The following is a 17,666-nucleotide window of genomic DNA, read 5'->3' as shown; positions in this document are numbered from 1 at the left end:
GTAAAAACGCGTTCTTCTCACTGCGTCACATCAAGGGGCATATGCTGGCGTTAATTTTGATCACTTAACTGTGGTAGTTATCTCTACCACAAAATTATTATTTTTCACCTCATAATTAGTATCTCGTGAGAATGTACTTTGAGATTAGTCTCTTGGTACTCCACAAACTTTCATCATTTTAGTATCCATTCATACCTGAATTAACTCTTCTTATGATGGTTGTCAAATGGCATTTTGTCCTAATTGATCATTTCTTCTTACCTTAACTAGCTGGCTTTCTACTGTAAGGAAGAGAGTCCCTTCTCTTGCTATCAGGATTAAAATCAAGGATTCTTACTTTACTCAACGTTTTATAGTCTTTTACTGTCAATATTTATTTTGATACTCAAATTATCCCAGATTTATTCAGTGGAAACCCTTTATGCTTCTTTGGACATGTTCTGAACCTTCTTTGAACATTTCCTCACCTTCCGGAACAAGATGTTCTAGGCTCATTTTATACTTTTCCTTGTCTCAGCTCTGGAACCAGCCATTTATTTCCTAAAGAACTCCGGTTCTTTTCAGTGTAAACCAGTATTTAGAAACAAAGGTCTGCGGCCTAGGTGTGTTCCTTGCTACTGGGGTGTTATTGTTTATATGCTCTCTCAATGGGCAGAGGGAGGAAACAGACATATAAACACACACACACACACACACACACACACACACACACACACACAATATATATACATAAAACACACTCACACATCTACATTTATTCCTCTATCTATCTATATTTATTAGAAACCACAAGTTCGTATTGATACCTCCAATTCCAATCCAGCACCACAGGGCTCCTTCTATCCTTTCCCCTTTTCATATGTGTAACTCTCTTCTCTGACAGTGAGAAACTTGGCTCTCATTATCCACAACACATTTATTTGTTTAATCCTAGAATACACATAAGATAGTTTTTGAATTGTTAACTCACACTTTTGTGAAAAAGAAATTTACTAACGAGAATTCAATATTTATTTACCCTTTGTTTTGTCTTTAGCCTGAGGGCATTTAGTCCAAATACTGTTTTAACTCACTTGGACAGACTAGTGGTTGCCAGGGGTTGGGGAAGACGAACAGTCAATGGCCATAAAAGGGGATCTTTGTGGTGATGGAAGAGTTCTGTACATCTTGGTTGTGCTAGTGGTCATATGAAGCTACACACGTGATAAAGTTACACAGAACTACACACAAATGAGTGCAATCTGGGTGAAATGAGTAAAATCTAAATATGTTCTGTGGATTGTACCAATGTCAATCTCCTGTTAGTGATATTATACTGTAGGTATGCAATCACTGGGGGAAAGAGGGTGAAAGGTATATAGGACCCCTCTGTACTAGTATTTGCAACTTCCTGCGACTCTATACTTTGTTACAAAAAAAAGTCAAAAAAGAATTTACTTCTCTCCCACCCTAGTTGTTATTCATTGAAAACAGGTTAATTTGCGTCTGTTTGTACTGCATGTTAGGTTCCTCTCCAACTTTCTTGCTGATTTATTTTTCTTTTTTGAGTATGTGAAACATTAATGTGGCTCTAAAAGTCTAAAAGTTATAAGTATACAAGGAAGTATACTCAGGGAAGTATGGCACTACCAGCACCACTGTTACGCCCATCACCACCCCAGCCCCGCACCCGATCTCCTTCCCAGCCCACCGCTGGCCAGCCCTGTATGTAAGCATTTTGATTAGCCTGCAGTTTATCCTAACTTGGTTTCTTTTTTCGCAAATGATTATAACCATGCATATTTTAAAATTCTCCTTCTTAGAAAAAGATATGTATATTTATGTATACTCCTTCGTATTTTGCTCTGTTTACTTAACAATATATTTTGGGAAACCGTTCATAAAAAATTTGCTCCTATTTTTAATTTCTATTCTTTCACAGCTACTGTGAAATCTCCACTGTGCAGATGCACTGCAGATATCCAACCACTGTCCTATGGGAATTTGAGTTGTTTCTAGTATTTTGTAATTGCAATCAATGCTGTTGGGACTATCCTCGTGCATATATATTTCCATATTGTTAGAAGTGTATCTTCAGGGTGAATTCCTATCTATGAGATTTCTGGGTCAAGAGGTAAATGTACATTTAGCTGTAAAACTCCCCTCCATAAGGCTTGCACCATTTTGCATTCCCATCAGCAATGTATAAGTACCTACCTGCTTTCTCACAGCCTCACTAATGGTGTCTTATAGTACTTTACAATTTTTACTATAGATAAGTTAGAAAGGGCTATCTCACTGTAGTTTTAATTTACATTTCTTTAAATATGAGTGAGGGAGGCCACTATAAGAAAATAAAATTACAGATCAATATCTCTAGTAAATATAGACGCAAAAGGACTATTAGCAAACTGAATCTGTCAATACAAAAAGGATAACATATCACAATGAAGTAGGATTTTTTAATTCCAGGAATGCAAGGCTAGGTTACTTTTAGAAATTAATCAATGTAATTCATCACATCAATGGAACAAAGGGGAAAAATGATGACTATCTCAAAAGATGAAGAAAATATATTTCACAAATTCCAATACCTAGTCTTCATAAAAACACTCAATAAATTAGAAGTAGAATGAAGCCTCCTCAATCTGACAAATCAGCTATGAAACATCTACAGCTAACATACCTAATGGTTAAAGACTGAATTTTTTCCCCTAAGATCAGGAACAAGGCAAGGATGTCTGCTCTTATCTCTTCTCCAACATTCTATTGGAGGTATCAGCCCATGCAACAAGGCAAGAAAAAGAAGCAAAAGGCACACAGATTGGAAAGGAAGAGGTTACACTGTTTTTATTTGCAGACAATACATTGTGTACGTAGAAAGTCCTAAGGAAACCACAAAAAATTCCTACTAAAATACGTGAATTCAGCCAGGTTGCAGGAGGAGGTCACATGAGGTACGCATTTGTCAAAACTCACGGAATGATACTTACGTAAATTAGTGTGCATCATTTAATGGCATGTAAATTATACCTAAACTTTAAAAAATCAATATAAACCAAGGAAAAGGCCGGATTACGTATCTTCTAGTACACTGGCATGGTTGCCAATTTGCCCTGTCTGAGACAGTTTTGAAGTAGGGCTAGGTTTTATTTAAATTATTTTTGTCTATGTCAAGTCTAAATTTATTTATAGTTACCCATTCATTAGATTTACCATCTCTCAGCAGAATCTGGGCATGAATGAATGAATGGTGCAGGAGTTGGGCCCACATGAAATACTCCTATCACAGTGATAGAGCAAGCTTGGCGTTTATAGAGGCCTCCTCCTGGCTGACCGCGGCAACACGTTGCCTTCACTGAACTGACCTTGGCATTAAGAAGTCCCAGGTTGAAATTTGGATTCTGAATCTGATTAGCTGTGTAACCGTGGGCTAGTTACCTAACTACTTATAGTATTTTTCAATCACTTGTTAAATAGGAATAACGTTACAAAGTTTTATGAAAACATGACACAGTCAGTGTGACAATGACTGGCACATTGTAGGGACCCAATAAATGTTTATCTTAATCTTAGCAGGGTATTTTAATTCAATCTTTATCACAATACTATTTGGTATGATATTTTCTTCTAACTGAGGAACTGGAACTGTACAAGAATAGTCTTGGCTGCCAACTGGGAGCTTAGAGGATGGGCAGGGGAAGCAGACATGGAGCTGATGAAGATAATTTCCCTGAAGGTTGGCACCGTACAATGGCTCTCTCATAGTTATTTTCTGTACCAGCAACTGTTCATGAATTCATATTTATTCAAGTTTATTTTTCCTCCTTTGGGTTCTAAAATTACTGGTTCAGAGGCGGAATCACTGGTCCTAGCCAAGAACTCTGTTTCTTTATCTCTTCCTAATGGAATGCCTTACTAAGTCATGCTAAGAGAAACTGAATTCCTTATTACTATCTAGGCTCATTCTGAGGTGCAATTCTATTTATTCTTGGTCACCTCTTCTTCCCCTAAAATTGGACATGCCTTACTCATTCATCTATCAAGACTTTAGAGAACATTTACACTAGGATCTACGGTGGAGGGTCAGAGAAGATCATAGTGCTTAGCAGCTGAACCTCGAGGGATGAGTAAAGCTGTTAGGCAAATGAAAAAAGCGGGAAAATTGAGGCTCCATTTAAGGTACCCTGCCTCTTCCCAAGAAATTATGCCTCACTTGCAAATAATCGCACTTGGTTGAGAACCTCTTTCTTTCAAAAGGTTAAAGAGACAGGAACTCTCCCTCTACCTCTTTTTTTCCTAACTTTACTACTGTTTTGAACTTTCTTTTGGAATTATGTTCCCAGATCAAAGAACAAAACAAAACTAAGACTCACCTCTGACTCCTCTCAGGAATGTCCAGCACAAACCCAAACATCATTTCAGCAATTTTATTGGAGCTACATGTGGGGGTCCTGTCCACCTCGACGGCTATGGACAGCATCCTCTGCAGCTGGCACACAATCCTGAGTCCAGAACACAGAACACAAGTGAGCGGGAGGGCCTGTCAAAGAGCTACCCTGCTGGCTGGGATGTGGTCCCCTCCAGTGTACTAAAGGATCTTGTAAAGCACACACTAGGTCAGGAAAACTACTCAAGCCGTCAGCATGCTTTTATTAGCAATGTCACCTACCTGAATCCCTTTTGCCAGATCATACTATCTGAACCTCTCAGAACCTGGGGTTGGGCTGCAAAAGCAAGCTGCTTTTAAATTCAAAAATAGAAACACACAATCTTAAGGATCTAGAGAACTTTAAGGATCGTCTAACCCATAACTCCTCTATTTCACAGATGAAGAAACAGGTCCAGAATGACTAGCAACTATTTGAAATTCTTTGATAGGAGAAAATACATATTTACCATGTAGTTTCCCCTGTTACTGACTCCTTTACAATAATCCTTTACTAAGTTCAGTCTTAGAATTTCAACTGGTGGAACGTGCCCTTCTCTCTCATTAGACCTCACTGTGGGGGAGAGCCAGGCTGATGTGGCAGAAGGAATCTGGGCAATCCTGCGGAAGCCTGGCCTGAAGCCAGCCTTTTCTAACATGCATTATTACTTGTGAGGGAAGAAAGGGCTCTGTTTTCAGAAAGTTTCCATCCACTGATGCAACAGGTGGGTGAAGGACTTTGGCATCAGGTCGTGGCTCTGCAGTGACAAACTTCAATTGCTGACAAATTACTAGACTGCTGAGTCCAAATCTTCTCATCTCTAAAAAGGGGAAACAATATACCTATTTCATAAAGCTGTGCTGGGTAAGGTGTCTGGCAGACAGGCACTCACTAACAGTAAACAGAAGTGCCTACTATTACTGAGACCATGATAAACTGACTTTTAGAGGGCCCTATTTTTATTTCTACTAATATTTACTTGCAATAAATTTATTACTATCATTATTATTAGATTATCTTTCATTTAAGGAACAGTGTCTGCCTCTCTCTTGGGTCTGTATCCTGGGGTTTTGGGATAACCCTTCTTAGGATTGACCCCAATCTGCCCAAGCAGATGCGTCATCGTTCCAAAACATTCTCCCTTTCGGTACAAGATTGTCTCCTAAATTAGTTAAAGCCCGCAGCACTCTTATGAAAATCAGGTCAGTGCACCTAGATTGTAACACAGCATTGGGACTTTAGGCACAAATGCTGTATTTGAAATATCAAGTGTGCCTGGCTTTTAACAATATGATTGACATAAAATAGCAGGTTACTTGTGCAAGGGCAGCTCCAGCCCCTAAAATCCTGGCATTTCTCAAAGAATGCCAAGACCACTTTCGACCCCATACAATTAAACGTCAGGAATCTCTTTCTAGTGCGGTCTCCCCTGGGCTGAGCCACTGTGATCTGGTGAAGTCTGCATGCCGAGCTGCTCCCTCTTTCTCCCAGGACTGGAGGAGAGAGACACAGGTGCGTGGGGACTAGAGGCCGCTGGACCACCTACTGCCCACGACTCCTCTTCTGTCAGTGGACAGATGGAGCGGTGAGGAGCTGGAACCTTGCACTGTATCTGGGACCTCAGGAAAGGGAGGGCAGTGTCCCCCAGCTTCTGTTCCACTTGAGCTTTGTGAATCTGTATTCCCTTAGGGAAATCCTATTCATCTAGGGGGAAAGCGCCCGCTTTTGTTTTACCTCTGGAATTAGGAATTCAGCCTTCAGTCAAACTAAGACAGCCTTTAGTAAGAATCAGCCTAAGTTACAAGAGCTCGTTAATTTGGGGGAAACTGTTCTTAGGGAGTGGGGCTGTTCTCTAAAACAGTACACCCCAGTAGCCCCAGGAGAGAAAACTTCTGCCTGCCCCTTACAGCTGATTGGTGTTCTTTGTCAGGTTGGGCTCGGGAGGAGGGTGGCTACTGCTGGCCTTCAAGATTCCTGTTCCTGGAGAGGTTTCATTCTCATCTGGGGGCTGAGTTAATCTGTCTTCAGTTACTGCTCTGACCAACCACTTGATGACATCCCTGCAATGGAAAAAAGATAAAGAAAGAAAAAGTTTCAGCTCTTTCTTACTGTATGGTGCTCAGAACTGCAACCTTAACATAGGCTCATAGACCCCTACATTTCCCTGAGGGCAAAGAGAGGGCCCTGGGGCTATTTTCAGTATTTAAAAAGTCTAATGAAAACCCCACATTTAACTGCAGTAAGGCTACAAAAGCTAAATAAAATATCAACATTTTTCTTTAAGTTATAATTACTGAAAGGTATCTCCAAGGTCAAAGAGCACCATATGTGGCTTCCTGACCAGGAACATTTCTTGACAAGGTAGAAAGTTGGACTGGGTGACCTTGCTGGCTTTCTATTATTAAGTGCCAGCTATTAATGCTAATAATCAAGGTTTAGCGTATGTACAGTAGAGACATACTTTATAAAGGGTGTAGGTTCTCAAAATTAGTAAGGTAAAAACATCTTATATAGTCAGAATTACTTCTGATGATCACTTAAGTAACCCATGTGAAAATGGTGGATTAGAATATACATCTGATTTTGTTCCCTCCTAAAATCCCACTAATACTACTGTAAATAATTATTTAAAAAATCCACAAAGAAAGGAAGAAAAGGAAGGGAGATAATAACAGAGAATATTTGGAAGCTGGAAGGAAAATGAAGTCTAGTCACGAAATAGAATATTACATAGTAGTGAAGATGAATAAGCTCCAGTGACAGGTAATAAGATTGACAAATCTTAGTACTCTGTAATATTAACTGAAATATAAAAGTGCCAGTCAATTACAAACAGCATGATAGTCACATACAGGTAAAAGGAACTAAAATAAAAATATATGCTTTATAGAAACACATGCAGATTCAATAAAACTACATAAAAAGGAAAGGAAAATGATGAACATTCAGGATGCCAGTTACTTTGGGTATAAGAAGGTACAAAAGTGGGTGATGGGGGATGAATGTGTGGTTAGATGTAGGTAATATCAAGGTCCCAGCCTTTGATTTAAGGGATGGGTTAAGAGATGTTAATGACAAAATCAAAAGTAACCAATTAACTAAGTAAATAAGGCAAATGTCATGTTTAGATGATGTTTAATCTAAGTCAATGACTTTGGCAAAGGGATAAATTTTAACTGACTTGGCAGAATTGAGAAAGTTGAACCCTAAGCCAGCGGTAGAGAAGAACAATTCTATTTAACCCTATTTACCAAAAAAAAAAAAAAAAAAAAAAATCTTCAGTAAGTGCTACAAATGGCCACACAAGGTTTCCATGGAGTGAGGGTGGAAGGGGGTGAGTTAAAATAAATACGGTGGCTCGTAAGCTGTTTAAAGGCCTTTTAGACCCTCTAGCTCTCCTTCCCCAACCCTGAAGACTACAGGTCAACTCTGTGAAGAGGTAAAACAGGGCCTCTGGACTGGGGTACCAGGCACAGCTGGGAAGCGGAGGCAGCAAAGCGGAACGAGGGGCATGACGTGAACCTAGGCATGTTGAATGCAGAGACCCTTGCCAGCTTCCCACACCTGTCTTCCAAAAACCTGGCATCTTGGTCTTTATCCTTCACGTAGGAGACTGGAAGTCTTTTCTGGAAAACCCATCCAGTCCAAGAGGAAAGACTTAGAGACAATGACAAAGTCTTTTCTAAGAAACGGGCAGCCAGTTCCATCTACAGGGAAACTCAGAAATGACAAGTTCTCCCATGTACTCAGGGCTTCCAGCAGCTTTTCATGTCACCGCTAAACTTGGATAGATTATCAAGGTTTGCCGGACATGTTTGGGAATATTCTAACATGAGCGATAAAGACCAAAATAGCCCAAATAAACCCTCCTTGCTCCTCAAAAAAGCAACTTGGAGAAAGCAGACATTATACAGAGAACTAACAAAAACAAAGGCCATCATTAGTATCATCAAAGATATAAAAAGATATGGATCCAAGAAAGAAAACAAGAACAGAATACTGTTTGTTAATTTTAAAAAGGAATAGTTAAAGAAAAAGTAGAAGAGCTCTTGGAAATTAAAAACATGGTAACAGGAATGAAAACTCTGTTTTCCAGGAATGGAGGATAAGAAATGGCCCACTGCATACCCAGCCTAATAGATAAACATAGACCTTCAATAAGCATGCTGGGCAAAAGGAGGATTCTATACACTTCCAGAGGGAAAAATCAGGGCATATACAAAGAATCAGTAATCAAAGTAGCTTATGGCTTCTTAACAGGAATTCTGGAAGCTAGAAGACAACGGCAGAGTTCCTTTAATGATCTGTAGAAAAGTTACTCCTAACCTCAACATCTATACTCACTTCCTAATCAATGAGTTGGGAAGATGAAGATATTTTCAGACATACAAGATCTCAAAAATTTTACTACCCCCATACCTTTCTAAGAAGCTACTGGAGACTCACCCATCAAAATGAGGGAATAAACCAAAAAAGAGAAGACAGGAAACAGAGATCCAACACTGGAAACAGGTGAAGGGGATTTTCACATTTATGACAAAGACTGGCAAAGAGGACAACCAACCCAGACTGAAGGAGGTCAAAACATCCCACCCCAGATCTTCAAGAAGAACCTGTTAAGACTACCCAGAATGAATAAACATCGTCAGGGGGATATTCAGGCCAAACGGCAGAGACTTTGGTGTTTGCTTCGGATATGCACACAGAATACGAGGAGACTAAAAGAGAGGCAATGACGAACCCTGAGGAAAACAAAAAAGGTGTGAGAGAAAGAGTAATCACAGTTTAGTACTTGGCTCAACTCTGACCAGTGCACGCAGTCATAGTGATAAAAACACTGAATACCAATCGAAACAAAATTATGATATAATTAATATTAATGGTATGGAGGCTGGGAAGTGTGTGTTGTGGGGGGAGGAGGTGGGGAGGAAGAAAAGCTACTGCCTCATCTTTCATGTGGAGACTCAATAGATAGTAGCTAACAATGAAAAATCAAGAATTAGCAACACAAGCAGGTTATTCAGCCACAAAGAGGTAAAAATTCAAAGAATCACTTAGATAAGAGTTGGAAGTAGTTACCCCCGTGGAAAAGGGAAATGTGGATGGGGGGGTCTGGTGGGTAGCGCATTTCTAAAATCTTGTAGAACTAGTTTACTCTTTGCATGCACCGTTAAGAAAGAAAAGAAAATCCCTTAAGAAGGGATCATAAGGAGACTGACTTACCATTACTCTTAAAAAAAAATAACTTATCTTTGAGGTGTAGCTTATATAAAATAAATTGCACATGGTTTTTTGTTTGATGAGTTTTTTTTTTTTAAGAATGGAATGGAAAATTTTATTCGAGCCAACCTGTGGATTGTAACCTGGGAACAGCCTCTCAGAAAGCTCTGAGAACTGTTCCACCCCTTAGGAATCAAAGCACACTTTTATGTTGTTTGAGAAGTTTTGATAAATAAATGCATATATCCATGTAACCACAACCTCTATCTAATAACCATTTCTTGCTGAATTAAATACAGCTGGTAGTGATTTTTCTCATTGATAAAGCACAAAATGGGAGATGTGGCTTGCATTTAGAGACCACAAATGCCTCTCTTTAAACCTGAGAGTCACACTCTATGAAGTGAAAGGCTCACACCATGAGGCGGAAATTAAAGTGAGTGACTTACTGGATTGAGTTGGGTTTGTGTCTTCCATTTCCCAATCCAATGCCTATGCTCACAAGGCAGAATGGTCGGGAGAGTTGCTCTCATTATTTAAATGGTTATTTTTCTATTTTAAATCCAACTATGCTAATGCTATCCTGTGCTCTCTGTGGATTCTCTACCCACTGATTTTGCTACCCCTATAAGCATTAACATATCAACTTCACATAAAACGCTACATCTAGGGAAATGGATCTAAGCAGGCAAACGAAGGGAGAAAAAGCTGACTGATACTAAAAACATAAGGAAACTTCCTTCTTTTTTATTAAAGGAGTTACAATAGTCTATATCCCACATTGGCCAGTGAAAACTATTCTTAATAAATATGCATGAACATATGGGAACATAACTTTGAGTGAAAGAATTTCAATGATGCTCTGAAAAAACACAATGCTGGTGAGAACTGTTTCCAAAAGAAGCACAGGTTGGAGTTCCAGGAGGAAAATTCTAGCCTGAGATCCTAACCCTAGAAATCACGTTTCCCTCCTTGGTATAAGGATATGGTAGTTCCCCACTCTGAAGCTTCCAGAAGCTTTGGCCCTGATTCTACAAATAAAGAACATGTGTTTGCTAACTTACTGTACCTCACTGTCAGCCACGCGACCTTTATCGTAACAGACTTTTCAGAAAGTAATAGTGAGAAATGAGATTCATCTTGAGTTACTCAGGGGGATGGAAATAAATCTAGGTTTATAAAAGCTGCGAAAAGTTTTACACAAGTTAAGGCTCCCCCTCTGGATCTCATGAGGTTGTGTGAACAATCCTGAAATAGACTAAAGGAAGTCTGATGGTCTTGGGAGAAAAACCATGCAAGCCATGGTGCCTGACACATGGTTGGCACAGAGGCGCCTCCTTGCAGGACTGTCAGTAGCCGTAGTAACTGTCCCTGGCATACTGCGTGGTTACTAGGAAACCTCACCCGCCTGACATTCTCCAGACTCAAGTAGCTGCCCACCTCCAGCCCCTCCCTCTTGGCATCCCAGGGCTCAGGTGGCTGGTTACCTGACATTGTGGGGTTGCTTGTCACAGGAGAGCACAGTGCTCGCGATGGACTGCTGCAGGTGCTGTCGCTGCTTCCTCAGGATCTGCTGGAAGTCATCTTCCAGGGTCTGCACTACATAACGCAGAAAAAGGACTCGCCCGGGCAGATTTTGTCCCTGGGTGAGGGACAAAATGAGAAGTAAGTATTTCATCTCAATCTCCTGGATGACAGTGAGCACTGGGCTCTCCTAAATACTGTCAAGGGAAGCTCATGAGTCAGTAAGCGTGTCCGTATCTAAAAGAGAGGCTTTTGCGAGACAGCAGGCAGTCTAGGTCATTACAAATCAGGGCAAACAGGGCAATCCCAGAGCTTGAAAAATCGGTCTCCTCCTCTCACCGAACCTCAGTCTCAGGATAAACCTGAAACTGGATATCTGAACAGGGACAGAAAGATGATCTAGCCAAGGTGCTAGATCAATAAACATCATGTCTGCTCCACTGCTGAACTTCTAGTAATATGAGCTGGTGCATATCCGTATTGTATAAGCAAGTCTGAGCCAGGTTTCCTGTTAGAGGTGAAGTGATCCTCACTGTTGAAGCCCAACTGACGCAGGTAGAGAGCACGGGTTTTCTTCATTTACTTTTGTTTGTTTGAAACTCAGCTCCATCCCTTATTTAACTTAACGCCTTCTGAATCCCAGTGTCCTTGTGATTTGCGTGAGGATAACTCTAACCTCACCAAAGCCAGTGTGTCTGTCACACAGCTGGCAGGCATGAAGATTTGTCGTTTTCCCTTTACTGATAAGGAAAGACTTACTTCGGTCCTTATGCTGTTTGTTTTCTAACTGCCTTACAGGTTTTTTGGTCCCTCATTTCCTGCACTACTGTCTTTTGTCTTCAGTTGATTTTTTGTAGTGAAATGTTTACATTCCTTTCTCATTTCCTTTTGTATACATTCTACCAGCTGTTGTCTTTGTGGTTACTCTGGGGATTACATTAAACATTCTAAAATTATAATACTCTATTTTGAATTTATACTAGCTTAACCTCAATGACATAAAAAAACTCTGCTCCTTTACAGCTCTATTCCCACCCCTTTTGGTTATTGATATAACAACACTATATCTTCATACATTGTGTGCCCCCAAATAAACTAATAATTCTTTTAAATGCATTAGTCTCTTAAATTATGCAGAAGACAAAATGTGGATTTACAAAGTTACAATAATACTAGCTTTGAGATTAGGAACTAAAAACATATTAGTTACTTAAATTATACAGAAAATCAATGTAGAGGTACAGACCATTGTTACAGTAATAGCTTTTATAATTGCATTTATCTTTACTGACATCTTTATCTCTTCATTTAGCTTCAAGTTACTGCTCAGTGTTTTATCTTACCCCGCAGGACTCTCTTTAGCATTTCTTGCTGTGCAGGGCTAGTGGTAACGAACTCCCTCAGCTTTTATCTGGGAATGTCTTTATTTCTCCCTCATTTTTGAAGGACAGTTTTGGAGGATACAAGAATCTTGGCTGAGTTTTATTCTTTGGTACTTTGAATATATCAGCCCTACTACGTTCTGGCCTCCAGGTTCCAATGAGAAATCTGCTGATAATCTTATTGAGGATCTTGTACGTGATGTGTCATTTCTCTCCTGTTGCTCTCCCTCAGTTTTGAAAGACAGTTTTGCCAGATACAATATTCTTGGTTGACAGTTTTTTTCTTTCAGAACTTTGAAGACATCATCCCATTGCCTTCTGACCTGAAACCTTTCACTGAGAATACGCTGATAGTCTTATGCAAACTCACTTATATATGATAAGTCACTTTTTTTCTTGCTGCTTTCAAGAAAAAGTCTGTAACTTTTGACAGCATGACCGTAACATATATTGCTATGGATCTTTTTGGTTTATCCTCATTGGAAATAACCTTCCTGAATTTGTACGTCCATTTCTTTCCTCATATTTGGGAAGTTTTTGGGTTATTTCTTCAAATAAGCTTTCTACCCCCTTTCTTCCCTTTCTGGGACTCCCACAACGTGTTTATGGTCCGTTTAGCAGTGCTCCACAATTCCTTAGGCACTCTTCAATGTTCTTTACTGTTTTCTTCTTGCTCCTTTGTCTTAATGATTTCAAATGACCTTTTCATGTTCAGTGATTTTTTTTCTCCTCCCTGATCAAGACTGCTGTTGAACCCCTCTAGTGACTTTCTCAGTTCAGTTACTGTAATTTTCAGCTCCAGAATGTGTGTGTTTTCTATACTTTTTTTGTTTAATATTTTCATTTTGTTCATGCATCATTTTCCTGCTTCAGTTTGTCGTCTATCTGTATTCTCTTTTAGCTCCTTGAGCATCTTTAAGATAGTTTAAAAAAATTCTTCGTCAGGAAGTTGAGAGATTCATGTTTCTTTAGAGTTAGTTTCTGGAGCTTTATTTCATTTCTTTGATTGGGCCACATTTCCTTGTTTCTTTGTATGCCCTGTAATCTTCTTTTGAGACTCAAACATTTGAAAAAAGCAACCATCTTTCCCAGTCTTTATCCACTGAGTTCATGCACGGCAAGACCTTCATCACTTGGCCTGGCTAGAGGTTCCGGGACTTCTCAGACTTTTTCTGGGGATGTGTTTTCTCTGAGGTGGTGTGTGTGCTTTTATCTGCCTTAATTTCCCAAGTGGCTTGCCCATATTTCTTCTCAAGAGCCCACAGTCTCTTGCTCCTCCAGAGACCTGTTTGTGGAACTGTATACTCTTTGCAGCTATAAATGTTGCAGTGCTCACCTCTCTTCTCAGCTGGAAAATGATGCCACTGTTCCCAACGGTGCTCTGAGTCAGGTGAGACAGAAACCATTTCCCTAACGAGCCAGAACATTGGACTTGACATCTACTTTTTTGTTTCCACCCCAAGGAAGAAGCCAGGCTACGGGAGGCTTCCTCCCAGTTTCAGTGTGCTGTGCTGGGTTGGGGGAGGGGGCATCGGCATACAAAATACCACAGACTTTCCTAGTCCTTTCAGGAGAGCCCCTTCTTGGTTATGCACTGGCCTGGGTACTGCAACTTCTCAGCTGGTCTCTATAGAGTTTTCACAAAGGTATTCTGGTCCATACATTGTTGTTAACTTGGTGTCTCCATCGGGGAACAAGGGCCTGGAGCTTCCTTGTCTACCATCTTGGTGGTGTTTCCCAGATCATCCTTTCTGAAAGCCCTGTGTTATTTTGCTCTAATCTGGAATGACTGCCCTCTAAGTCTATTATTTGTGGTAATCTCAGGACTTCTCTTTCTTACTCTTCTGGATTAGATCCAGTGTTCTCTGGATCCTGTGCCTCCCGCTCTTTTGATTATTCCCCTATTTTCTGGATGTACATCTTCAAGTAATCTATGAAATGGTGTGTGTGGTTACTTCTTCAAGTTCATACATGTCTGGAAATGTCTTTATTCTGCCGTCACAGTTGACTAATAGTTTGGCTGAGTATAGAATTCTAAGCTGACAGTAATTTGCTCCATCCAAGTGCTTTTGGGTGAGCAGAGAGCAAGCTGGCAATTAACTTGAGGAATCCCTAAAGGTCAGAATGCAGAAGACATTTTTTTCTGGTGCACCAGCTCTACACTAGCTGCCTTCATTTAAGACAGGTGGTTCATTCAATTTCTTTAGACAATGAATCCTCTGTTTTTTTTGCCTGAAGGGTATGTAACCTGGCAACTAATTTTTCTGTATTCAAAAATGGAGAGGCTGTCAGTTCCACCTACAAGATTTTAACAAACTTACAGCTCATACCCTACTCCAATCTTCTTATATATTGTGTTTCTGAGTCCAAAACTTCTCTGCTCTAAAGGGTGGACTCCCTCCCTCTTTGGTTACAGCCCTTCCTCGTGTAGTCTAGCTTGTAGCTTTCTCTGCCTACCTTCATCAATCATCACTCTTACATTTCCTTTAGCTCTTCCAATCGTCATTCAAACCTATTGTCTTTCCGCTTATTTTCATTGCCATAGGCTTATAACTTTCTCTGTTTATTTACTGTTATTATAAATGGGGTCTCATGAAGGAGAGGGATAAATGAGTGTATTCAATCTTGAGTTGGAAGACAGCACATACCTTTTCAATAGGAATTTTTTGGTGGGCAGGGGAGTTAAAGGAAGGAATAATGGTGAAGACTTTACTATCAGATTTACTGTCACTTTTGTTTCTAGTTAAAACTTCCTCTGCAAAAGATTTACACTTGTAGTTGTTATGTTACCTCTTCTTCCATGACATAAGTGAGGAGCTTCCAGTCCCATTCTACCGTCTTGGCATTAGCTGGATGTAGCCTGAAAGTAAAGTGACATCAATTAGAATTCTGGTGGGGTTAGTGGAAGAAGGGGTGGGATCTGGAGGATGATAGAAGCAAGAAGCCTCCTCTCACCCTCAGTGCTCTTGCCCACCCTTTGGTATAATACTATTTCATCTGAGGGTAGTTGAACTTCACTCTTTTTTGCTATTCAGTATCCATTTCTGTTTTGGGAGGCATTAGCACCCCAATTTTGCCTTAAAGAAATCAACTCTCTATTATTCTTAGCCCATTGGCTTTACCTACTAGGACCGGGATGAAGCCTGTGAAGCATGTTGAGCTAATCATGAGATTCTACCCCTCAGTTCACAATGACTGGCCCAAAGATGCACTCATGTCTTATGTTATGCCAATTAAAGTCTACAAGACTCAATCTGAGAACTCTTGTGTGATTATAAAGGAAATGGACTCCCTCTTGTACTAAGAGTGTCAAAAAAGCTGGAGGCTGAAAAGGCTACCATATGAATCCTAAAAACAGAAGCAAAACAGAGCTGAAAAGTGGATCCTGACAACCATTTTTGAACTGAATTAAGTCACATATTATTCCTAGGTTTCTAGTTTGATGAATCATTAAATTCTCTTTTACCCGCTGTTAAAGCCAGTTTGGATTGAGTTTCCTGTCACTTGCAATCCAAATGATACTAATATACTAAGTCACCCTCTCTAATGGTTAGCTGAATAAAGCTTAGGCAGGAGAAAGCTGTGCTCTGAGTCCAAGTTCCCTAGAAGATATGCTAACAGCTAAGGTTCATACTGTTGAATTTTCATGAGAAGCATGTAGGCCTCCTTTAGGACATCCACAGTCTCGGAGCCACTGAGCAGGATTTTCTGGATGATGTGAGCCACAATTTCTCTGGGTGGGTAATGCTGGGGTGACACAAAGTCCATCAGAAACTGCACAGTCCCCAGGGGAAAATTTTCTTCAATGGTGTTTGCTACCATTCTTAGTCTTCGATGAGGAATGGGTTCTAATTTTTGACCCTTGCTCTGTAGAGATAAAAAGAAATAAATTAGGGTGGGTTTCTATAGATAAAATGAAGAGGTTCTGAAACAAGTTGAAGACAGCAAAGTTTTCCATGTACCTTAAATATTCATAATTTTAAAAATAGAGACTGGAAAGCCTTATCTAAAAAACTTCTAATGACATGGGAAAATGCTGATATTAAGTTAAAAAATGAGAATTCAAAATTCTACATATAACATGATTTCGTCCATGTTAAAATACAGCATAGGAAGGAAAGTACAAAAGAGTCAAGAGCTAGCCGAAGTTGACTCTGGAGTGAGAACGATGAGATGGTTAGGGGTAGTTATGCTACAATATCAAATACTGAAACAGAGAGGTGAATAGAGAGATTTTAAATACGTTTTACTGTTAGAAGAATTCTGTTCTGATTTTTTTGAGTCAATAGTATACACTAGGTTGCTTCAACGCCTACCCCCATTCCTACCCCCAAACACTATGTTTATAAAGACTGAGAGAGTATATGTGAAAAGTGGTTTTCTATCATCTGGGTGGTGAAATGATGGATGATTTTTCCTCTACATGTTCTTTAGTATTTTTCAGTTTTTCTGCAATAGACACATGTTACCTTCATAATTAGAAGAAAAACATTAAAAAGTTTGATATGGGAATATTATAACAACAATAATGATAATAACAATAATTTTTGAATATTTAACTTGTCCTCACTTAATTCTCACAATAACTCTAAGAGATACATGCTATTACTATTCCTATTTCATAGATAAGGAAACTGAAGCTTAGAGAGTAAGCATTTGTCATGCAACAGATGGCAGAAGCTGGTTTCATACATTGGTGGTTTAGCTCCAGAGCTACCCTCTAAACTCATACACACTCTTTATAAACAACAAAAAAACTAACAGAAAAATACTTTTGTTAAAAATCTCAATTGTTAAAAAATTTTAAGTGCCTACATATAAAAAGGCAACTGGGAAGGAAATATACCCAGTTATTAACAATCATAAATGCTGACTGATCGCACCACGGGTAATTATTTTTTAATATTTTATATTAAAAATGTCTTATACTAAGCAAGCATTATTTTTAAAATCTGAGAATAAGTATTCATTTTAAAACACCAACCAAAGTTTTGACAGTTTATATGTAATAGTAAAACAGTGTTGGTTGGAAGTGCCTTCCCAGGAAATTTGGAGGAGAGAAGTCCAGTTAGCTTTCTTATGTCTCAAATCACCTGACGGTAACCCTGTTCTCACTGATGAGAGACCAATG

At 39.5% G+C, this 17,666-nt stretch overlaps 1 protein-coding gene across 1 annotated transcript in view; it reads right to left on the bottom strand.

Annotated features, from left to right (window-relative positions):
* The window catches only part of SIMC1 (SUMO interacting motifs containing 1), a 56,841-nt gene that overhangs the window by 16,005 nt on the left and 23,170 nt on the right, over positions 1 to 17,666 (bottom strand). Inside the window, exons 3-7 of the mRNA XM_031437832.2 lie at positions 16,170 to 16,402; positions 15,326 to 15,395; positions 11,117 to 11,271; positions 6,317 to 6,469; positions 4,356 to 4,484 (exon numbers count right to left, since the gene is read on the bottom strand). Coding sequence (XP_031293692.2) covers positions 4,356 to 4,484; positions 6,317 to 6,469; positions 11,117 to 11,271; positions 15,326 to 15,395; positions 16,170 to 16,402 — 740 coding nt within the window. The remainder of the gene's footprint in view (positions 1 to 4,355; positions 4,485 to 6,316; positions 6,470 to 11,116; positions 11,272 to 15,325; positions 15,396 to 16,169; positions 16,403 to 17,666) is intronic.

Source organism: Camelus dromedarius, chromosome 27 (genome assembly GCF_036321535.1).
Source record: "Camelus dromedarius isolate mCamDro1 chromosome 27, mCamDro1.pat, whole genome shotgun sequence".
Taxonomy (NCBI): Eukaryota; Metazoa; Chordata; class Mammalia; order Artiodactyla; family Camelidae; genus Camelus; species Camelus dromedarius.
The sequence above is the reverse complement of the archived record's forward strand: the minus strand, read 5'-3'. Positions and strand labels throughout refer to the sequence as shown.